Genomic DNA, 23,482 nt, shown 5'->3' with positions numbered 1-23,482 from the left:
CATCCTTATAGTCCTCCTTGGTGGCCTGCCCACTTTTCCAAAGATTATAAACCCTCTTTTTTCTCCTAAGCTCAAGCCACAATTCTCTGTTGAGCCAGGCTGGTCTTCTTCCCCGCTGGCTCATCTTTGGGCGCATGGGAATAGACCGCTCCTGCGCCATTAGGATTTGCCTCTTAAAGAGCGCCCAGCCTTTCTGGACCCCTCTGCCCTTCAGAACCGCCTCCCATGGGACTCCACCAACTAGTGTCCTGAGCAGCCCAAAGTCAGCCCTCCGAAAGTCCAATACAGTGGTTTTACTGGTTCCCTTCCTGGCCCCGCCAAGAATAGTGAACTCCACCATTTCGTGGTCACTCTGCCGAAGACTGTTCCCGACAATCACATCCTCCACCAGTCCTTCTCTGTTTGTGAAGAGAAGGTCTAGCAGGGCACCACCCCTGGTAGGTTCACTAATCAGCTGCGTCAGGAAGTTATCTTCCACTTCCTCCAGAAACCTCCTAGACTGCTTTCTCTGGGCTGTGTTGTGCTTCCAGGATATGTCAGGGAAGTTGAAGTCCCCCACGAGTACAAGCGCTGACGATTTCACAACTTCTGTCAGCTGCCTGTAGAACTCCTCATCCGTCTCCTCATCCTGGTTCGGCGGTCTATAGCAGACCCCGACCAGGACACTAGCCTTGTTGTCCCTGCCGATCCTAACCCAAAGGGACTCGATCTTGTCATTCCTAGCCTCGAGTTCTACAACATCGAAAGACTCTCTAATATAGAGAGCCACACCGCCACCCCTTCTGTGCTGCCTGTCCCTTCTGAAGAGCCTATAGCCAGGCATCGCAGCACTCCAGTCATGAGACTGGTCCCACCACGTTTCCGTGATGGCAACCAAGTCGTAGCCTGCCCGCTGCACGATGGCTTCCAGCTCCTCCTGTTTGTTACCCATGCTGCGTGCATTGGTGTAGATGCACTTCAGCTGGGCCTTTACCTTATCCTCCGGCCTTGCCACTGCTCCCCCTGGCACAGCCCCAACAGTCCTCGCTTCAGCCCCATCCCCCTTCTCACCTAGTTTAAAGACCTATCAATGAGCCCCGCCAGCTCCTGGCCCAGGATCCTTTTTCCCCTAGAGGATAGGGACCCGTCTACGGCCATCAGACCAGGTGCTGAGTAAACTGCCCCATGGTCGAAAAACCCAAGATTTCTGCGTAGGCACCAGCCCCGGAGCCACGTGTTTAACAGGTGGGCTTTCCTTGTCCTCTCCGTACCCCTCCCTGTCAACGTAGGGATGGACGAAAATACTACCTGCACTCCTGCTCCGTCCACTAACCGTCCCAGCCCCCTAAAGTCTCTTTTGATAGCCTTCAGGCTTCTGTCATCAATGTCATCACTACCTGCCTGGACTATCACAAGAGGATAATAGTCTGAGGGGCGTACCAGGTTGGGGAGCTTCCTGGCAACGTCCCTGACCCTGGCCCCAAGTCAGACAGCAAAAACAGAGTTCCTGGAAGAGAACTGCAGTTCTCTGCAGTGCCCCCCTTGGGCAGTGGGGAATGGATGTCCCTGTGCTCCCCACAAGTTGTCCCCAAGCTGTTGGAGCTGCCTTGCAGAGCAAATGGGCTGTGGTGCTGTGGGGTGAATCTGCATGGCTGTGCTAGTCAAGGTGGGAAGCAGACTCAGCCAGGTCCAGATCACTGAGCTGGACCCCGTGAATTCCAGGTTCCCTGTGAATACCTGGCTTTAGTTCTTTCCCTGTGGCTGAGCCCACAGTGAGAGATCTCTCACTTTCAGAGGGGCTGCAGTCAGTGCTCATGCCATGCTCCGCTGTCCCTGGAGGTACCCTGGGCTCTGCAGGCAGCTCTAGATTCCCCTCCTGAAGGACATCATCTACAGGTCAGATGTGGGAATGGCCCTGGCTATGTAACGAAGTGACAATTTGCTGTCTCTGCTGTGAGCAGACACCCATGGGTGAGTGTTAAATCTAGCCCTTGGTCTCTGACAGGTCACAATGCAACAATGAGCCATTACCTCTGGAACAGAAGCAGGAACAGACTTTTGTAGGGAGCAATGATTTGGGCCTATTCTTGACACTTGTTAGGCAAAGAAATCCCAGCCTTCAGGCATTTCATTGTGGTAATTCTCTTTTATTACAGGGGTGCTAGAAGAGAATATTGCTTAACTCACAGTGTAAGATGCACATTTATACATCCTCCATATGGTAGAGAACAGGTTCATTCATTCAATGCACTGACGAGAATCCTGGTATTTATGCAGGAACACAAGAAACCCAGGTAGCAAAAATGACAATGAGAAAAAAAATAAATAAATATATAACCACCTGCTAAAGACAGCCAAAATATAAGTCTGGAAGTTGATGTACTGGCATTCATGATTGGAGAGCGAAGGGATCTTTATGAGTATTGAAAAACATCCCCCAAATCAGTTTCCTAACAGCATCCTTCAGCTCCTTGTTCCTCATGCTGTAGATGAGGGGGTTCACTGCTGGAGGCACCACTGAGTACAGAACTGCCAGCAAAAGATTCAGGGATGAGGAAGAGATGGAGCGGGGCTTCAGGTAGGCAAACATGACAGTGCTGATGAACAGGGAGACCACAGCGAGGTGAGGGAGGCATGTGGAAAAGGCCTTGTGCTGGCCCTGCTCTGAGGGCATCCTCAGAACGGTCCTGAAGATCTGCACATAGGACAGCACAAGGAAAACAAAACATCCAATACCTGAACAGAAGCAAAACATTATGAACCCAAGTTCTCTGAGGTAGGCATCTGAACAGGAGAGCTTAAGGATCTGGGGAAGTTCACAGAAGAACTGGTCCAGGGCATTACCTTGGCAGAATGAAAGGGAAAATGTATTGGCAGTGTGCACCAAAGCACTGAGAACACCAGCACTCCAGACAACTACTGCCATGTTGACACAAGTTCTGCTGGCCATTATGGTCATATAGTGCAGGGGCTGGCAGATGGCAACGTAGCGGTCATAGGCCATGACAGTGAGAAGGTAAAACTCTGCTGTGACAAAGACAACAAACATAAAGACTTGGGTAGCACATCCCAAGTAGGAAATGTCCTTGGTGTCCCAGAGGGAGTTGGCCATGGCTTTGGGAACAGTGGTGGTAATAGTGCCCAGGTCAAGGAGGGCGAGGTTGAGGAGGAAGAAGTACATGGGGGTGTGGAGGCGGTGGTCGCAGGCTATGGTGGTGAGGATAAGGCCGTTGCCCAGGAGGGCAGCCAGGTAGATGCCCAGGAAGAGCGCGAAGTGCAGGAGCTGCAGCTCGTGTGTGTCTGCGAATGGCAGGAGGATGAACTCTGCGGGGAAGCTGCTGTTGGACATTTGCTACCCCTGGCCATGTGGACCTGTAGATGGAGGAAGAGACAGAGACAAGTTAGACAGACTTCTCTGAGCCTCATTCACACAAATCACCATTCCCTGAGCTGAATGAGGAATGAATCCTCTCATCCTCCAACCCTTCCAACTGAATGACGGTGTGCCTGACTGTTTCAAACGGACCTTGGGCACCTTGTTCACAAGAAGACACCTTCAGGACAGGGCCCCAGCAGTCAATGTCAGAACAGAAGCTTACACCCACCTGCACCCCAGACAAAGAGTGTAGGAGAATCACAGACAGGTGAACAAATAAGAAAGAATACAACAATGCTCCAATCTGCTGACAAAGGAAAATGTAGATGGGCATGCAGGGAAGCCTTCACATTACCAAGCTTGCATGCCACCTATGGAAGCGACACTGCAGGGCAGGTACTCTTAGCCTTCTTGTTGTCTATCACCTTGCAGAACACAGGATCCTCTCTTCTTCTGGATGTCCAGCTGAGGAGAAAGTGGCTCAATCATAAAGAGCAGGGAGTTGCTGCAGAGAAAGTGCCTGCACTGCAGACCTGGCAGGGACTGTCTGAATCCTCCTTCCCTTGGTGTTTTGGGCAGCAGCTCCCTCTCCCTCCCTGCCTTGGTCTCTACTGCCTGGAGCTGTCCCTGCTGGCAGCTCCTTCCCTGTCCCCACATCTCCTCCCTGCCATTGATCCCAGACCCTGTCCTAGCCATTTTGTGCTCGGCTCTGCCCCGCAGACACCTCTTGTCCCAGGGAACTTTTCAGGAACAACTCCCCATATTGTGTGGCTAAGGAACAGGTCTGACCTAACAGGAGGTGACTAGAACTGATGACTCAGTGACTTCATAATAATGTAAAAATAAATTCCCATCTCGTACTTCCATTCAGCAAAGCAAGAGGAGAAATCACAAAGCACAAAATCATTCTCTTCAACTATTCCTTGCTCTGGTGTCTCAGTTGAAGATTCCCCTCTGGCATGGACTGGAGGTGCTGCTCTTGGCTTGGACTGGAGCACGCTTCGTTGGGTTAGAAACTGGCTGGATAGCCGGGCCCAAAGAGTCGTGGTAAATGGAGCCAAGTCCAGTTGGAGGCCAGTCACTAGTGGCGTCCCCCAGGGCTCGGTGCTGGGGCCGGTCCTCTTTAACATCTTCATCAATGATCTGGATGACGACATTGAGTGCACCCTCAGTAAGTTTGCAGATGACACCAAGCTAGGTGCGTGTGTCGATCTGCTCGAGGGTAGGAAGGCTCTGCAGGAGGATCTGGATAGGCTGCACCGATGGGCTGAGGTCAACTGTATGAAGTTCAACAAGGCCAAGTGCCGGGTCCTGCACCTGGGGCGCAATAACCCCAAGCAGAACTACAGGCTGGGAGAGGAATGGTTGGAGAGCTGCCAGGCAGAGAAGGACCTGGGAGTGATGGTGGACAGTCGGCTGAATATGAGCCAGCAGTGTGCTCTGGTGGCCAAGAAGGCCAACGGCATCGTGGCTTGTATCAGAAACACTGTGACCAGCAGGGCTAGGGAGGTGATCGTCCCCCTGTTCTCGGCTCTGGTGAGGCCGCACCTCGAGTACTGTGTTCAGTTTTGGGCCCCTCGCTACAAGAAGGACATCGAGGTGCTTGAGCGGGTCCAAAGAAGGGCAACGAAGCTGGTGAGGGGCCTGGAGAGCAAGTCCTATGAGGAGCGGCTGAAGGAGCTGGGCTTGTTCAGCCTAGAGAAGAGGAGGCTCAGGGGTGACCTTATTGCTCTGTATAAGTACATTAAAGGAGGCTGTAGTGAGGTGGGGGTTGGCCTGTTCTCCCATGTGCCTGGTGACAGGACGAGGGGGAATGGGCTAAAGTTACGCCAGGGGAGTTTTAGGTTAGATGTTAGGAAGAATTTCTTTACTGAAAGGGTTGTTAGGCGCTGGAACGGGCTGCCCAGGGAGGTGGTGGAGTCACCATCCCTGGAGGTCTTCAAAAGACGTTTAGATGTAGAGCTTAGGGATATGGTTTAGTGGGGACTGTTAGTGTTAGGTCAGAGGTTGGACTCGATGATCTTGAGGTCTCTTCCAACCTAGAAATTCTGTGATCTGTGACTATGCCATGAGGGGCAGGACCTCTGCCCATAGACTCACAAGGAGTATTAACTCTTTGGATGAGGTCATCTAGCTAATTCTTTTCTCCATCTAACAGTCAATCCACCAAGCCCATATTCCTCCAGTTCAGTAGCGAAAAAGTTGTGAGAGATCATTTCAAAAGCCTCATAGACATCCAGGTAGAATCATAGAATCACAGAATATCCTGAGTTGGAAGGGACCCTTAAGGATCATCAAGTCCAACTCTTGACACCGCACAGGTCTACCCAAAAGTTCAGACCATGTGACTAAGTGCACAGTCCAATCTCTTCTTAAATTCAGACAGGCTCGGTGCAGTGACCACTTCCCTGGGGAGCCTGTTCCAGTGTGCAACCACCCTCTCTGTGAAAAAACCCCTCCTGATGTCAACCCTAAATTTCCCCTGCCTCAGCTTAACCCCGTTCCCGCGGGTCCTGTCGCTGGTGTTAATGGAGAAAAGGTCTCCTGCCTCTCGACACCCCCTTACGAGGAAGTTGTAGACTGCGATGAGGTCTCCCCTCAGCCTCCTCTTCTCCAGGCTGAACAGGCCCAGTGCCCTCAGCTGTTCCTCGTACGTCTTCCCCTCCAGGCCTTTCACCATCTTCGTAGCCCTCCTCTGGACACTCTCCAACAGTTTCATGTCCTTTTTATACTGTGGTGCCCAGAACTGCACACAGTACTCGAGGTGAGGCCGCACCAGCGCAGAGTAGAGCGGGACAATCACCTCCCTTGACCTACTAGCGATGCCGTGCTTGATGCACCCCAGGACACGGTTGGCCCTCCTGGCTGTCAGGGCACACTGCTGGCTCATATTCAACTTGCTGTCTACCACAACCCCCAGATCCCTCTCTTCTAGGCTGCTCTCCAGCATCTCATCGCCCAGTCTGTACGTGCAGCCAGGGTTTCCCCGTCCCAGGTGCAGGACCCGGCATTTGCTCTTATTGAACTTCATGTGGTTGGTGATCACCCAGCTCTCCAACCTATCCAGATCCCTCTGCAAGGCCTTTCCAAATGTACTGGCAGTGTGCACCATGGCATTGAGAAAGCCACTGCCCCAGGCAGCTGCTGCCATCTGGACACATGCTCTGCTGCCCAGGAGGCTCCCATAGTGCAGAGGCTTGCAGATGGCAACATAGCGGTCATAGGCCATGAGGGTGAGAAGACAATACTCTCCTCCAGTCATGAACAGAAAGAAAAAGACCTGGGCAACACATCCTGAGTAGGAGATGGTCCTGGTGTCCCACAGACTTTTTCCAACTCCAACCAATTTGTGATTCAGTCATTCTGGAATGTCTTGCAATGTCTCTGAGAACTTTTCTGTAGTATCATTTTACCAGCTGTACTCCAGGTTCCCAAGGGCAGAGACTCATTTTGAGAATGACACCACTCACTGTGTAACCTTGAGGAGCAGGAATTACAAACAGCAGCGAGGCCTCAAAACACAGCATTATCATGCACTCTAACTCCACAGTCTAGCCCTTTCTTCCCTGAGTCAGAAGGGACCTCTGGAGGTGTTCAGTACCATCATCTTACTGAGCAGTGATAGGTTCACAGGTAGATCAGGTTAGTCGGTGCTTTCTGCAGCTGGGTATTGAAATGTGTGAGCCCATGACCCAGTGCTGATCCACAGTAGCTGTTCCACCATTACAGACACTGACGCCTGCAGGAGGATGGAGCTGGTCAAATTTCAAAGATTAGCTCCCCTTGGGTAGTCGGGAATGGCCATCCCCACACTCCCCACATGTGGTCCCCAAGCTGTTGGTACTGCTATGCAGAACAAACAGGCTGTACAGAGGTACTTCAGACAAAGGTACTTCATGAAGGGGGAATTGAATCACTCCCCACCTTCCCTTCCCTCTGCCTGCTGGGTGCCCACTCTCTTCTCTGAGATTGCGGAGTCACAGGTTCCCTGAAATACCTGGCTTTAGTTCTTTCCCTGTGGCTGAGCTCACAGTGGGAGATCTCTCACTTTCAGAGGGGCTGCAGTCACTGCCCACACCAGACTCCCATGTCCTTGGAGGTACCCTGGGCGCTGCATGCAGCTCCAGATTCCCCTTCTGAAGGACTTCATCTACGGGCACATGTGGGAACAGCCCTGGCTATGTAATATTTATGTACAAATGCAAGGAACAGAAGCAGTAATAATGACCCAACCCCCTAAAAGAAATAATAATTAATAAAAATAGTAATGAGTACAAAGACAATACAAGCTTGGAAGGGGATGCACTTGTATTCATTATTGGAGAGTGAAGGGATCTTTATAAGTACTGGAAAACATTCCCCAAATCTGTCTCCTAACTGCACACTTGAGCTCCTTGTTTTGCATGCTGTAGATGAGGGGGTTCAGAGCTGGGGGCACCACGGAGTACAGAATGGCCAGCAAAAGGTTGAGGAATGGAGAAGAGATGGAGGGGGTCTTCAGGTAGGCAAATATGCCAGTGCTGATGAACAGGGAGACCACAGCCAGGTGAGGGAGGCATGTGGAAAAGGCTTTGTGCCGGCCCTGCTGTAAGGGGATCCTCAGCACAGCCCTGAAGATTGGCACATAGGACAGCACAAGGAAAACAAAACACCCAAATGCTAAAACAACACTAACCACAAGAAGCCCAGCTTCTCTTAGGTACGCATCTGAGCAGGAGAGCTTGAGGATCTGGGGAAGTTCACAGAAGAACTGGTCCAGGAGATTTCCCTGGCAGAGGGGCAGTGAAAATGTATTGGCTGTGTGCAGCACAGCATAGAGAAAAGTACTGCCCCAGACAGCTGCTATCATGTTGACACAAGTTCTGTTGGCCATTATTGTACCATAGTGCAGGGGTTTGCAGATGGCAATGTAGCGGTCATAGGCCATGATGGTGAGGAGATAAAACTCTGCTGCGACAAAGAGAATATATAAAAAGATTTGGGTAGCACAGCCTGCATAGGAAATGGTTGTGGTATCCCACAGGGAATTGGCCATAGCTTTGGGAACAGTGGTGGTAATAGTGCCCAGGTCAATGAGAGAGAGGTTGAAGAGGAAGAAGTACATGGGAGTGTGGAGGCGGTGGTCGCAGGCTATGGCTGTGAGGATGAGGCCGTTGCCAAGGAGGGCAGCCAGGTAGATGCCCAGGAAGAGTCCAAAGTGCAGGAGCTGCAGCTGGCATGTGTCTGCGAATGGCAGGAGGAGGAACTCTGTGGGGAAGCTGCTGTTGGACATTTGCTGTCCTCTCAGGGCAGGGTTGGCTATCCATGGAGGAAAAAAAGAGGGATAAGTTAGAGAGACGTCTCAGCAAAATTCACACCTTCTCCCACAGAAATTACTTTTCCATGAGTTGAATGAGGAATGAGTCAGCTCATCTCCAGCCCTCCCAACTGGATGACAGTGTGTCTGACAGTTTAAAATGAAACTTGGGCACCTTGTTCCCAAAATGATGCCCTCAGGCCAGGGCCCAGCAATCCATGTCAGAACAGAAGCTTACACCCACCTGCACCCCTGACAAAGAGATTAAGAGACCCCCACACAGGTGGACAAATGATAAAGAATACCACAATGCTCCAACCTGCTTACACAGAGAAAGGGAGATGGGCATGCAGGGAAGCCTTCACATTACTAAGCTTGCATGCCACCTTTGGAAGTGACATTGCAGGGCAGGTACACTTAGCCTCATCATTGTGTATCACCTCTCAAGACACAGGCTTCTCTCTTATTCTGGAGGTCCAGCTGAGGAAGAGCTGGCTCATGCCCTAAAGCCCCTGAGGGCAGATGCTGTGCTGGGTGTCAGAGGAGAGCAGGGGGTTGCTGCAGAGAAGGGGCCTGCACTGCAGGCCTGGCAGGGAGTGCCTGAATCCCCCCCTCCCTAGGTGTTTCAGGCAGCAGCTCCCTCTCCATCCCTGCCCAGGTCTCTGCTGCCTGGAGCTGTCCCGGCTGGGAGCTGCTTCCCTGTTCCCACATCTCCTCCCTGCCATGGCTCACAGACCCCATCCCACCCGCTATGTGCTCAACTCTGTCTTGCGGACACCACCTGTCCCTGTATAATTTTCAGGAATATCTCTATGTGTTCAATGGTTATGGAGTAGCTCGTACCTATCAAGAGCTAAGAAGAACTGGGCTCTCAGGGGCTTCATCAAAATTCCCATCTCCCACTACCAACCAGGAAAGCAAGAGGAGAGAAGTCGAAATGCAAACACCTTCCCTTCAGGAATTCCTTGCTCTGATCTTCCTCCTGAGGAGTCTCCTCCAAAATGCCCTCAGGGTGCTCTGGAGCCTGACTCATAGAGCAGCATCTGGACAGGAGGAGAGTTCTGCTGAGTTATGAGGTTCCTCATAGACCTACAGATCTCTTTCAGTGTAAAGATCTTGGAGCTTGTTTTACTAATACAAACCTGAGAACTTCATTATCATTCCCCTGACTTCCTTTCAAGGAAGAAAAGTTAAAGCACAGACTCCAGAGAGTGTCTTCCCTTCAGGTAGTCCCTGCCTTGGTTTTCACTTTCATGAATATCCCCAAAGATGCAGTGGGGGTGCTGTGGAGATGTGAGCAGCCTGCCCCAGGCAGCACGCTCTGGGCACCAGAAGGACCCTGCCCTTTCCTGCCCTGCCAGGGGTCTCCTAACAGCCACAGCTTCTTCGCACAGCACCCTGGGCAGCTCCCCAGGCAGGCTGAGTGCTGAGCCTGGCAGGCGGCAGAGGCCCTGCCCTGGCACACAGCCCCTGGGGCACAGCAGGGACCCTGCTCTGCACCACAGCCCTGGCCACCCCTGCCTGCACCCCGGCTGCACAGCCTGCAGCCAGCCCCATATGAATGAACCCTCACGTCCTGTACTTCTGACAGTTTTCAAAGGAAATCCTGGCTCTGGACCTTGTCATTCTCCTTTTATCCAAAGAAGCTCTGAGAGTCCTCTTGAAAGCTCCCACAGGCTGTGGGATTTGCCAGAAAATCTGGAGATGGCACCAGGAACAACAGGCGTGTTGCCCTGCAGCCAGAGACTTACCCTGTTCAGGGCTGTGAAGATTTCGCCCGCAGTCAGCTCTCAGCATCCCCCCTCCACACTGCCTTTAACATCTCCCTCTCTTCTCTCACTGCCATTGTCCCCTGCAGGCAGTGCCCCCAGCCTTGCTGCGCTGTGCAGAGGAGCTGCTCCTGGGCAGAGCTGTCTCTCTGCAGCGCTGCCCGCATGCCAGGAGCTCCCCTTGGGCCCAGGAGCCCAGCCCAGCTCAGCAGCACAGCTCCAGCCCTAGGCTTTGCTGCCTCTTTACTTCTTGTCTCCCTTGAGATGTCCCTGGGGATCCAGGGCTAACAGCTCCTGCAAAGCAAGAGTCACTTTTGCAGAACATACTTTAAAGTCAACTGAAATAATTGCCAAATATCCCTTTGAAACAGCAGAGAGAGGCTGAGTACAGAATTACAGTTATTCCTAAGAGAGTTTGACTGTCACTGAGAGGTGCAAATATTCCCTCTGGAAAACTCTGTTCATGGCCAATAACAAATAGGACACACAGGCAGGGATGGGGAGGGCTTAGGTACCCTTGTGCAGTGCACCTATCCATTTGTGGCATCTCATCCCCAGCTGGAAACCCTTGATCCATGTGATGATCCTTGTGTGATTGAGCTCCCCTCACACACTGCCACAAACCCACAGGACCTTGTTCAGTTGCTTCAGTTCAGTGTGGCCTCTATGTGTGTGAGCAACTGGAGTGCATGGAGCCCTGCTTAGGGATGAGTGAGGATCTGACAGCAAGCTGATGTGTCAGGAGTAAAGAGAGGGTAGGGACAGGGGACATTATAATGGGAGTCTGCTGCAGGCCACCTGATCAGCAAGACCAGCAGGTGAGGCCCTCTGTAAACACATAGAAGCAGCCTCGCATTCAAAAGCCCTGGTCCTCAGGGGGGACTTCAACCACCCTGGTATCTGCTGAAGGGACAGCACAGCAGGGCACAGTCAATCCAGTAAGGCCCTTTTATACATTAATGATACCTTTCTTCTTCCATTGATAGCGAAGAGAAGTGCTATGCTGGACCTCATTCTCAGCAATAAGGAGGGACTGGTGGGGAATGTGAAGCTCAAGGGCAGCCTGGGCTGCAGTGGCCATGAAATGGTGCAGTTTAGGCTGCTAAGTGCAGCAAGGATGGAGCACAGCAATCTCAATTCCCTGGACTTCAAGAGAGCAGACTTTGGCCTCTTTGGGCATCTCCTTTGTAGAGTCCTATGGGACAAAGCCCTTCAGGAAAGAGGGGCCCAAGGAAGCTGCTTGGTCTTCAAGGATCACTTCTTCCAAGTTGTGGTGATTTTTCTTTGTTGGGCGGCTGAGCTCCAACACAACCACTCTATCACTCCCCCTTCCTCAAAGGGAAAGGGGGAGAAAATAAGATGCAAAGGGCTCAAAGGTTGAGATAAGGACAGGGAGATCACTCAGCAGTTATTTTGATGGGCAAAACAGACTCAGAGTGGGGAGACAGATAGTAAAATTTATTGCCTATTGCTAACAAACTAGAGAGGTGAGAAACAAAATAAAGACGCCCAGAAACACCTTCCCCTGATCCACCCTCTTCAATGGGGGAATGGGGGCTGCGGTCAGTCTATAGCATTTCATCTCCACTTCTCCTTATCGGTCACTCTCTTCCCTTGTTCCAACATGGGGTGCCTTCCACAGGATGCTGTCCTTCCAAAACAGATCTTGCATGGGCTTCCCACAGGCAACAGCTTCTCGAGAACTGCTTCAGATATGGGTCCGTACCATGGGGTCCATCCCTCAGGAGCACACTGCTCCAACCTGTGTCCTCCATGGGCAGCAGCTCCTGGCTCCTGCTCCTGCGTGGGCTCCTCTCCACAGGCTACAGCTTCAGGCCCTGCAAAGGGCCATTTCTGACAAAGACTCATGGACTCCTTAGAGCAGGAAATAGGAGGCCATGATTACAGGTAGGCAAAGGCCCTGTGCAGGTGGCTCTGAGGCTGAGAAAATGCTAGGTTTGTTTCATCAAGCAGAAAGGCCAAGGCCTGCTGCCAGGCCTGGGCAGAGAGGTCCTGTCCCTCACATAGGGCTCTGGGCTCTTCCTCAGGCAGTGGAACATGTGGTATGCAGTGCCAAGTGAAAGACAGTTGTGTGACACTTCCTGGCCTCCCTTTGGACGTGCAAAGTGGGGATAGAGGCCCATTGGTAAGAAGACAACATGTGTCCTCCTAGGTCTCAGTGGCAGGGAGACCTGCCTGAGCCAGGAGGACAAGACCTTGGTTTTCCTGGCTATGTTTCGCCTTCCCAGTGCCCTTGTCCCTCTCCACTGCTGGCTGTCCTATGCTGTTCCGCACCTGCCCCTGTTTCACTGCATTTTACAAACATCCATCTTGCTTTCCCACCTTGCTCACCCCTTGACATTTCCGTGCTTTCATTGATGTCTGTACCCTCTCCAGCTGTGCCCTGAAACACTATGTCATGGAGGGACAAGAGATTCCCTCCAGGTCACCTCTGATGATTTTTCACATCCCTTCCACTATCTTCTCTTCTCTCTCAAGCCTTATCTCCAGCACCCAAGCTTTCCTTTAAGGCAGGTTTTCTCTCACATGCTGTTTCCCATGACCAAGGAAAGTTCCAACACTTCAAAAATCATTCTTTACACAGGAATCCTCCTCACCAATCAGCTTTTCTGTGGCTTGTCAGCTGACCAGACACAAGGAACCTCACCATGATCCTCCAGGCCACGTGGCCTTCCTGCTGGCTTTTCAGTTCCTCAGAAAGAAGCAACCAAGCCACATGCCTGTCTCTCTCCAGTCATATACTCAGGCACAATACACTTAAAAAAACACAACCAAGGCCAGTTCTGCATGGGCCTTTCAGGTACTTGGGCAGAGGGCATCACACAAGCACCATGCCAGACAGGTGCCTTCTACTGGCCTGTGAGAGATGCTGGGACATGTGAGCCTAAAAGCCCATCTGTCAGCCAAGGGGCAAGGGTTGACCTTGTAGCTACTTCAGAAAGATGGGACCTCCCAGTCCCTTGCCCAGCCATGCTCCTGCTGCTGGCCTCTCAGCTCCAGAGGCAGAAGTGACCTCACAGTCCCCACCAAAGCCAACCATTTCTGACTGGACACCATATAAGGACATCCAAACCTAGCACCCTCCTTGACGTCCAGCACCTAATGCAATAAAAGCAAGGTCGTTGTCATCATCCAAGGCCATAGAGCTCCTGATGGCCTTTCAGCTTCTCTGATGGAGAGCAGACTACTACATGCAAGCTCTGTTAGGTACTAGGTTAGGAATGACTTTGAAATAAATATTGATGCTAGCTGCATGTCTGTGGCTCCTTAGTTCTTTATGACAACTTAAATGCCACACGCATACACCAGCCATGTGCCTGAAGGTGGCACATCAGGCCCTCAGGCAGAAGTTCCCTGACACCCACCTGCACAGCCATGGGCATCCTGCTGCCTCCTGAGATCCCGAGGCACAGCTGACCTCAGCAGAAAATCCCCACCCATCTCCTCCTTGAGCCCTATGACCTGACCAGATCCATGTCACCTCTTCCAAGACCAAGCAATTGCTGCAGGACCTCTCCAACCCTTCCTAGCCTCATGGGGTGAAACCACTTCAATTTTGTGATAAGAGTGCAAGAACAAGGTATGTGACGATCAGGTGTTCAGGTTAGGGTTTAGGGATTAGATTTTGCCTTCCAGGTTAGGGATTGAGCAGCGTTTTAGAGGGATGCTTCTGAGTTCTGCTTTGGGTAGACAGTCAATGTTTAGGGTATGAGCTAGATCTTTGGTTAGGGTTTCATTATGTGCTTTGTTATGGGATGAGGGTTGGTGTTAAGGATGGCAATTTAATGTTAGCGATTAAGGGCTAGGGATTAGTAAAAGCAATAGATTAAGATTAACCATAACAGCTGATGTGTTTGGGGTTTAATATAAAGGTAGGTTTTGAGGTAAGGGATTAGATTCCTTCCATGGTGAAGCATCGCAATTAGGATATCACTAGGCTTTAATGTTCCTGGTTAGAAATATTGCCAGGGCTTGAGATGAAAGTTGTCCTAGTAAGTGTTGCTGCAACATGAGCCTTACCTGAACCTCTCTTACCTCTTCAAAATCTTTCCTTTCTATTAGCCAAACCAATCTTCTCTGCCACAAATCTCCTAGCTGTATTCTCCCAGATTTCCCCTGACTCCCCAAATGTGTCACCCTGTTGGGGGCAGCTTTCTGATGACATTTATGACCTCAGAGGCTCTTCCTTCCTGCTGTTGGCCAGCCAGGTTCTGGGACAGAAGTGACCTCACAGCCAGCATCCACAGGGCTACAAGGAGCTGTTGTGCTCAGGAGGCCTCTTCCCCGCACACCCAGGAGCACTGGGTGCAGGGGATGCTCTGTACAATCCCTCAGGTACTGTGCCTGCCAACCAGCTCATGCTTCAGAAGGCCTCCCACATGTCCAGACTCATGTTTCCCGATGCTGCCTTTAGCAAGTCCAGGTCATACTGAAAGAAATGACCACCTCTTTGTGGAAAAGTGAATAAAGAACTGTATATATAGTTTAGGAAAAAGTCAAGAACTCTTCAGCAAAGGAGTTGGTGTGAAAGTCATAGAATCATAGAATCCTAGAATGGCCTGGGTTGAAAAGGCCCTTAAAGATCATCTAGTTTCAGCACTGCTGCTCTGAGCAGGGTTGCCAGCCACTAGAGCTCTCTGCCCAAAGCTGCATCCAGCCTGGCCTTGAATGCCTCCAGGGATGGGACATCCACAACCTCCCTGGGCAACCTGTTCCATTGCCTCACCACCCTCTGAGTGAAAAACTTTCTTCTAATTTCTAACCTAAATCTCCCCTGCTTTAGTTTAAAACCATTCCCCCTTGTCCTATCATTATCAACACATGTAAACAGGCATTCCCCCTCCTGTTTATACACGCCCTTTATGTACTGGATGGCTGCAATGAGGCATAGGAGAGGTGTTTTTTGCACAGGAGAGGTGCTCCAGCCCTCTGATCATCTTCGTGGTCCTCCTCTGGATGCCTTCCAAGATCTCCACATCCTTCTTGTGCTGGGGGTCCCAGGCCTGCACACAGGATTCCAGGTGGGGTCTGACAAGAGCAGAGTAGAGGGGGACAATCACCTCCCTCTCCCTGCTGGACTCCCCTTTTTTAATGCAGCCCAGGACATACTTGGCCTTCTGGGCTGAAAGCACACACTTCTGGCTCATGCCCTTCTTCTCGTCCATCAGGACCCCCAGGTCCTTCTATGCAGGTCTGCTCTCAAGTTCTTCTTCTCTCAGTCGATATAAATACTGGGGATTGCCCCAGCCCAAGTACAACATCTTGCACTTGGCCTTGTTGAACATCATTAGGTTCCCATGGGCCCACTTCTCCAGTCTGTCCAGGTCCCTCTTGGATGGCATCCCTTCCTTCCACTGTTTCGACCGCACCACTCAGCTTGGTGTCATCTGCAAACTTGCTGAGGGTGCACTCGATTCCATCATCTATGTAATTGATAAAGATGTTGAAAAACATTGGGCCCAAGGCTGGCCCCTGAGGGGCACCACTTGTGACTGCATTGCTTTATTCAGCTGTTTTTTTCATGATGCATTGCTTTATTCAGCTGGTTTTCAATAGGACCATACCTCCAAATGGGAATTGACCTTGAGACTCTGTCTGTCCCACTGGATATGATGGCACCCTTAAGAAACAGCTGATGGCACTTGGGCTCATTCAAGTTCATCTCACCACACCCACACCATAGGCTGTCTCAGATGGACAAGACAAACATAGGCTTCAGATGTAGTCATTTAGTGTTCGTAGCTGGAGGAACAAACCACCTGTGTGAGCTAGGGCAAGAGCCTAGTGCTCGCGATGGTGGTTGTGAGGGGCTGCTCTGGGACCATTGTCCTGGGGCAGCATCTGCCAGGGTGTCCAGAGAACAAGGGCCCAGCCCAACCTTTGCACTTCTGGTCCTCTCTTTTCCTACCAGGTGGCCAGCCTAGTCCAGACCCTCGCCAGCTCTCCAAAATTCCCTGACCTTTTCACAGCCCAGCCCATCCCAGCAGAACAGCTCAGGCTGGGATGGCTCCAAAGCAGCAAATGGAGAATGGGAGATCAATGGTTGACTCTCTTCTACTGCAATTTCCTCTCCCTCCTTTCCACCCTGCCTCCAAACCTTTTCCCTCCCACAGGGAGCCTGCAGCCCCCCAGCCCAGCCTCCCTCCCCAGCACAGCACAGCACCACACTGCTGGCCCTGGGGATCCTCAGGCAGCACCACTGCACACACACAGAGCCCTGCTCTGCTCCCGAGACACACCATGTCCCACACAGCCTTGCCCCAGCCCAGCACGTCTGGGCTGACCTGAGGAGTCATTCCTGCAGCCCCTGCCCATGCTGCCCACATTCCCTGAGCTGGCAGTGCTGCTCTGAAGAGTAAGGGAGTTGTGTTCCGTGGAGCCATGCGGGCACTCTGCAGGGCTGTGCTGGTCAGGCTGGGAAAGCAGAGCTAACTCAAGGGGGACACTGCCACTCTCTGCCTCCCACACGAGTGGTCCTTTGGCCATGGAGGATGTGCACAGGTACCTGGCCTTCTTCAGAGTCAGAGATTAATAGAAGAGAAATAAAGAAAACATGGAGCCTCGTCCAAGTCCGTCCCTTTGAAATATCCATGAGACAAGCTTTGAGAGAAGAGCTGAGCCTTCAGGCACTGCCCTCAGCCGATCCCCCTTTATGCTGGAGATGCTGGTATGGAGCCAGCTGTGTTAGAGGAGTGCCCCTGGCCTGCCCTGCGTTTGGACACATGACTGCCACACAGCAGCACAGTGAGCAAGTGACAAGAGCAATCAGTCCTCACAATAACACAAAGACTCCGAATGAGAGTGTGGAAGGGGAGCAGCTCAGGAAAGACCAAGCCCTGGGACTCTCTGGCAGTGTTGCTGTGCCAGGACTCTTTTCCTCTTCGACCTCTGAACACAGCCAAGTCCCCCTGCAGCTCCACCACATGTCTCTAAGGAAGGATCTCAAGCAAGCAAGTCTCAGCAGGGTCTTTTCTTTTATTTAAATACATCTCAAACGCACTATAAATACACCTTACTTATACCAAGTCTTGGAGACTCCCAAGGTAGATACTGAAGTGGAAGGGTTTGAAAAACATTTCTTTGTGGACAACTATATTAGAAGTAAAGAAAAACAAAGAAAAAGAATTATATCTGGTCCTGTATTGAGTTATATTATGACTGATATACCAAAGAAGGCAGGCATTTAATTGGTTCTGAAAAACCTCCAGTCATCAGTTTCCAAACCGCATCCTTGAGCTCCTTGTTCCTCATGCTGTAGATGAGGGGGTTCACTGCTGGAGGCAACACCGAATACAGAACTGCCAGCAAAAGATTCAAGGATGAGGAGGACATGGAGGGGGGCTTCATGTAGGCTAAAAAGGCAGTGCTGAGAAACAGGGAGACCACAGCCACCGCTTCTCCCTGCAGCGCCCTGGGCAGCTCTCCAGGCAGGCTGAGTGCTGAACCTGGAAGGCGTCAGAGGCCCTGCCCCAGCACACAGCCCCTGGGGCACAGCAGGGACCCTGCTCTGCACCACAGCCCTGGCCACTCCTGCCTGCACTGTGGCTACACAGCCTGCAGCCAGCCCCATGAGACGGAACCCTCGTGTCCTGTCCCTCTGACAGCCTTGGCAGGTAGTCCCTGCTCTGGAACTTGTCATTTTCTTCTCCAAAGAAATTCTTAGAGTCCTCCTGAAAGCTCCTACAGGCTGTGGGATTTGCCAGCAAATCTGCAGATGGCACCAGGAACAACAGCTGTGTTGCCCTGCAGCCACAGACTTACCCTGTTCAGGGCTGTGAAGATTTCTCCCACAGTCAGCTCTCAGCATCCCCCCTCCACACTGCCTTTAACATCTCCCTCCCTTCTCTCAGCTGCCCTTGTCCCCTGCAGGCAGTGCCCCCAGCCCTGCACTATGCAGAGGAGCTGCCCCTGGGCAGAGCTGTCTCTCTGCAGTGCTGCCCACTTGCCAGGAGCTCCCCTTGTGCCCAGGAGCCCGGCCCAGCTCAGCAGCATAGGGAGCTCTTGACAAGTCCCTGGGCCTCCAGGGGAACATACTTGGAATCTGACTGAAGCAATCACTGATGTTCCTTCCCTGCACTGGGGAAGGAAACTGATTTCCAGCACTGTCATTTCTCATATCAGAAAAAATATGAGGTCCAAGAAGCAGCTTTTCAAGTCCTGGTTTTAGGCAGGGCACCCACACAAGGACAGGGAGAGATCTGCCTTCCCCCTGCTGAGGGAAGTGTTCCATCTGAATCAAGCAAGGCATCTCCTTTTTTTTTTTTTTTTTTTTTTTTTTTGCTGTCCAGAGGCTAGAGGGGGCTTAGATGGCTCTCCCATGCCTCATGGAATTCCACAGCCATTTCCTCTTGCCGTGGTTTAGATGGGCGCACACCAGACATCTGCATGTCAGCTGCGTGTCTCAGCTCCCAGCACATCGAATGGAGGTGGAGGGCAGGAGGGAGCTGCTGAGATGCAGACACCAGGTGACATTGGAGGTGCCAGAGTGACATTGAGTGACATTTGTGGTGTCAGATTTCTCTGGGTCATAAACAGAGGTGATATGAGGAAACTGCTACCAGCTGTAGCCCAATGGCAAAGAAGTAAAGGCAGGATCTATTCAACCTCTAAAGAATTTATTGCTCCCAAGTCCATTTAGATATGAAATGTAGATGTGAAATATGCCAATATAAGTATGTTTGGGAGATACAATATCTCCATTTAAGTTATTGGGAGGACATGCATTTTTGGAAATATCTATATACATTTATATTTGCATAGAGGGAGTGTCCTCATCTTGCTGGGACATGTCCCAGACCTATGAAAACAATCATGAGATCTTCTAGACAATCTACAAAATTCTAAAAATGAAGACTTCTTACACACCAAGAAGAACAACAACACAACATGTTTTTATTTATTTCACAGAATTACTGAATGGTTGAAGGGCCCTCCAGAGATCATCTATTCCAACGCCCCTGCTCCAGCAGGCTCACCTAGAGCATGTTACACAGGATCACATCCAGGTGGATTTTGAGTATCTCCAAAGAAGGAGACTCCACAGCCTCTTCGGGCAGTCTGTTCTCGTGCTCTCTCACCTGAACTGTAAAGAAGTTCTTCCTCATATGACAATGAAATCTCCTGTCATTCAATTTACACCCATTACCCCTTGTCCTATCACTCACCACCACTGAGAAGAGCTTGGCCCCATCCACTTTACATTGTCCCATCAAGTATTTCTAAAGGCTGATAAGATCCCTTCTCAATCTCATTGTGAGATACGTTCATCTGATTCCTGTCAGTATGGAACAATGCTAGGGCCACATGGTATGATGAATGTGACCGTCTGTCTTACATACCCTTGTATAACCACAAGTCTAAGACAAACAGAATGGTTAATGGATATAGTTCTTGTACCTTGCAAAAGAATGTTTTAACAATTTGTGTCAATAGAGAACAGTTCTGTCTGTCTCTGGGTCCTGCACTGGCAATTTAATTCTTCCACAGATGTGGTTTCTTCCCTTTCCTCCCCGTGTCCCAGTCTCCCCCTCATTATAGTCAATTTATCAAATCTTCAGAAATAGTCCTCAAATCCATGAGCCTATTTGCTTTTGTTACTGATTCCAAACTCTTATTCCTAACAGTTACAGCCTTCTTGCCTTCTTTGTGGTTGATTTAGCACTGCTATAGATGTGACTGGAGTGTCCCTGTGAATGGCCTGTGAGGAATGTTTTAACAACTCGTGAAGTGTCAATAGAGAGCTATTTGTATTTGTATTTTCTTTCTTTGAAGTCTCTGATGTCTGGGGGTTTCAGAACAACTGCTAACAACTAGTGACTGTTATGACTTCTGAATGGGACACTATGCAAGCCCCTGATATCTGGCCAGGTGGCCAGGAGATTAAGAAGAAGAAAGAAGCTGAAGGACGGCTAGAAGACAAAACTTGCAGGGAACGCTGTGTAAGATTTTGACATGCTGCCAAGGAGTACAAAGGGGAAGGAAAAGAAAAAAAAACTGAGAGGAAGACTACGAGCCTTCAGCATGAAAGACCCTCAGAGACCCCAAGGGGAACACCAGAGACTGATGCGCATGCTCCAATAGGACCGTTTGGATCCCAGAAGCTAATTATAATAACCTGTTTTTTTTAGAAGTAGTAATAAATATATATCAGCCTAGGAGCATAAAAATCAGCTACTTGATATAACTGGTGTGCGTCTAGATGGAGCAGAGACTTCCGACCCACCCAGCGCTGTTTGCTTACCTCTATTCTTTTAATAAATTGTAAACTTTAATTTTAATCCTATTTTGGGACTGAGCGATTTATAACATCGTCTTCTCTAGGGTAAACTGACCAAGCTTATTTAGACTTTCCTCACAGGACAGATGTTACAATACCTTAATCACCTTCGTGGTTCTACACTGGACCCTGTCTAGAAGTTCTATATTCCTCTTGTACTGGGAAGCCCAGAACTGGACAAAATACTCCACTTGTGGCCTCAACAGGGTTGAGCAGAGGGGAAGGATCACCTCCCTCGACCTGCCGTCCACACTCCTCTTGATGCAAGCTAGGACCTCATTGGCCTTCTTGGCCACAAGGGCACATTGCTGGCTCACGGTTAACTTCTCCACCACGACTCCCATGTCCCTCTCCACAAAGCTGCACTCCACCAGGTCAGCCCCCGACCTGTACTGGTGCCTGAGGTTGTTCCTCCCCAGGTTCAGGACCCAGCACTATCTCCTGTTGAACCTCAGTGAGGTTCCTCTGTGCCCAGCTCTCCAGCCTGTCCAGGTCCCTCTGAGTGGCCACACAGGCCTCTGATGCGCCAGCCACTTTGACAAGCTTTGTATTGCCCACCAACTTGCTGAGGGTGCACACTCTGCCCTTTCATCTATGTCACTAATTAATAAGTTGAATAGCACTGGACCCAGTACTGACCCCTGGGGGCACTGTTGAGCACAACACAGAGCTCTGCCATTCAGCCAGTTCTCGATCCACCCCACTGTGCGCTCATGGAACCCACAATCCAAGAGCTTGCCCAGGAGGATGTTATGGAATGCAGTGTCTAAAGTCTTGCTGAAGTCAAGGTAGACAACATCCTCTGCTCTCCCCTCATCCAGCCAGCCATTAGTCTCAATGTAGAAGGCTATCAGGTTGGTCAAACACAACTTCCCCTTGATGAATTCATGTTGACTGCTTCTGATCACCTTCTTTTCCTCCATGTGCTTATCCAATACCTTTTGAAGATGATAGAGAGAGACTTAGCAATAATGTTTGACAGTTCCTCAGCACCCTCGGTTGCATCCCATTGGGGCCCATAGATTTCTGGGTGTCCAACTTGCCTGAATAACCTCTAACCCAATCCCCTTCAACTTGGGGAAAGTCTTCTACCCTCCAGGTTTTCCCTGTTGTTTCCAGGCTCAGTAGTGCTTGGGTTCCAGCCTTAGCAGTGAAGACCAAAGCAATGAAGGCATTCAGTAACTCTGCCTTCTGTGTATCCACCATCACCAAGGTACCCACCTTCCCTCAGTCTTTCTTTTGCTGCTGATGTATTTGAAGAATCCATGCTTGTTATCCTTGATGTCTGTCGTTAAATTTCATTCTAACTGGGCCTTGGCCTTCCTCATTGCACCCCTGCATTCTCTGACAATGTTCCTAAATTCCACCCAAGTTGCCTGTGCCTTCTTCCACATCATGTACACTTTCTTCTTCTGTTTAAGTTTTCCCAAGAGCTCCTTGCCCATCCACGCAGTTGTCCTACCCCCTTGCTTGACTTCTTTCTGGTAAGGATGCACCAACCCTGAGCTTGGAGGAAGTGGTGCTTAAATTAGCCAGCTCTCCTGCACTCCCTTTCCTTCTCAGGCCCTGGCCCAGTAGATTCTTCCAATTAGGTCCCTGAAGAGGTCAATGTTAACTCTTTTGAAATCCAGGCTTGCAGTCCTTCTTTTGCCCTGATCCCTCCTCTCAGGATCTTGAACTCCAGCGTCTCATAAGCACTGCAGCCAAGACTGCCCTCAACCTTCGTGTTTCCAATTAGACCATCTCTTTTTGTTAGCACCAGGTCCAACAGCACCCTTCTCCTTGTTGGCTTACTTTCTTCCTGCATCAAGAAGTTATCTGCAGTGGTCTGTAGCAACCACCTGGACCATTTGTTCTGAACCGTGTTGTTTCCCCAGCAAATATCTGGGTGGATAAAGTCCCCCATAAGAAGCAGGGCCTGAGAACGTAAGGCAACTTGCAGCTGCCTGTAGAAGGCCTCATCCACTTCCTTTTCCTGATCCAGTGGCCTGTAATAAACACCCACCACACCATCACCCCAGTTGGCCTGCCCTTTAATCCTCACCCATAGGCTCTCGACTTGCACTTTGTCCCCTCCTAGGCAGAGCTGCATAGATTCCAGTTGCTCACTCACAAAAAGAGCAACTACACCACCTTTCCTTCCTGGCCTGCCCTCACTAAAATCACAGAGCTGTCCATGGCCACATTCTGGTCATGGGAGATGTCCCGCCATCTTTCAGTCATTGCAACGAGATCATAACCCTGCAACTGCACTCACACCTCCAGTTCCCCTTATTCCCCATGCTGTATGCATTTACATAGAAACATTTGAGTTGGGCTCCCAATGCATCTGCCTTTCTGGATGGGGCAGCTTTAACTCATCCATGTGGGCCTACGGTAGCTCTCCTGTTAAGCTCTGTTCTCTCTCTAGGCTCTGGGCATCCTTTGTAGGCTCTAATTTTCATCTGGAGTGAGTGAGATGACATGTCATCCTTTACCTTATCCCCAGCATCCCGGACGATATCTCCCTCCCCCATCGATACAAACTGGAGTCAAAGGCAGCCTACTGCTATGCCACGATTGATATCCCTAAAGCATTTTTCTCCATTCCTTTGCCAACAGCATGCAGGCCACAGTTTGCTTTAATTTGGAGTGGAGTCCAGTTCACCTGGAATCAACCGCCCCAGGGATGGAAACCCAGCCCTATCATTTGCCATGGACTGATTCAGACTGCCCTGGAGCAGGGGGAAGCTCCTGAACACCAGCAGTACATTGATAGCACTCTA

General features: G+C 50.7%; 2 protein-coding genes across 3 annotated transcripts in view; one reads left to right on the top strand and one right to left on the bottom strand.

The window, feature by feature from the left end:
- LOC137847094 (antigen WC1.1-like) overlaps window positions 1–23,482 on the top strand; it is a 433,117-nt gene that overhangs the window by 261,201 nt on the left and 148,434 nt on the right. The window lies entirely within an intron of this gene.
- On the bottom strand, window positions 7,671–23,233 carry LOC137847332 (olfactory receptor 14C36-like). The gene is made up of 4 exons (XM_068665618.1): window positions 23,195–23,233; window positions 22,438–22,803; window positions 21,442–21,655; window positions 7,671–8,653 (listed from the first exon to the last, which is right to left on the bottom strand). Exons 1-4 carry the CDS (start codon window positions 23,231–23,233, stop codon window positions 7,671–7,673), a joined length of 1,602 nt encoding a protein of 533 aa, XP_068521719.1.

Source organism: Anas acuta, chromosome W (genome assembly GCF_963932015.1).
Source record: "Anas acuta chromosome W, bAnaAcu1.1, whole genome shotgun sequence".
Classification (NCBI taxonomy): domain Eukaryota; kingdom Metazoa; phylum Chordata; class Aves; order Anseriformes; family Anatidae; genus Anas; species Anas acuta.
The sequence above is the reverse complement of the archived record's forward strand: the minus strand, read 5'-3'. Positions and strand labels throughout refer to the sequence as shown.

Coding starts and splice junctions, on each gene's coding strand:
- LOC137847332 (XM_068665618.1), bottom strand. CDS start 23,233: ATGGGGGAGGGAGATATCGTCCGGGATGCTGGGGATAAG. Junction 22,804..23,194: donor TCCGGGATGCTGGGGATAAG/GTAAAGGATGAC, acceptor GAATCTATGCAG/CTCTGCCTAGGAGGGGACAA. Junction 21,656..22,437: donor GTCTAATTGGAAACACGAAG/GTTGAGGGCAGT, acceptor CATCTTCAAAAG/GTATTGGATAAGCACATGGA.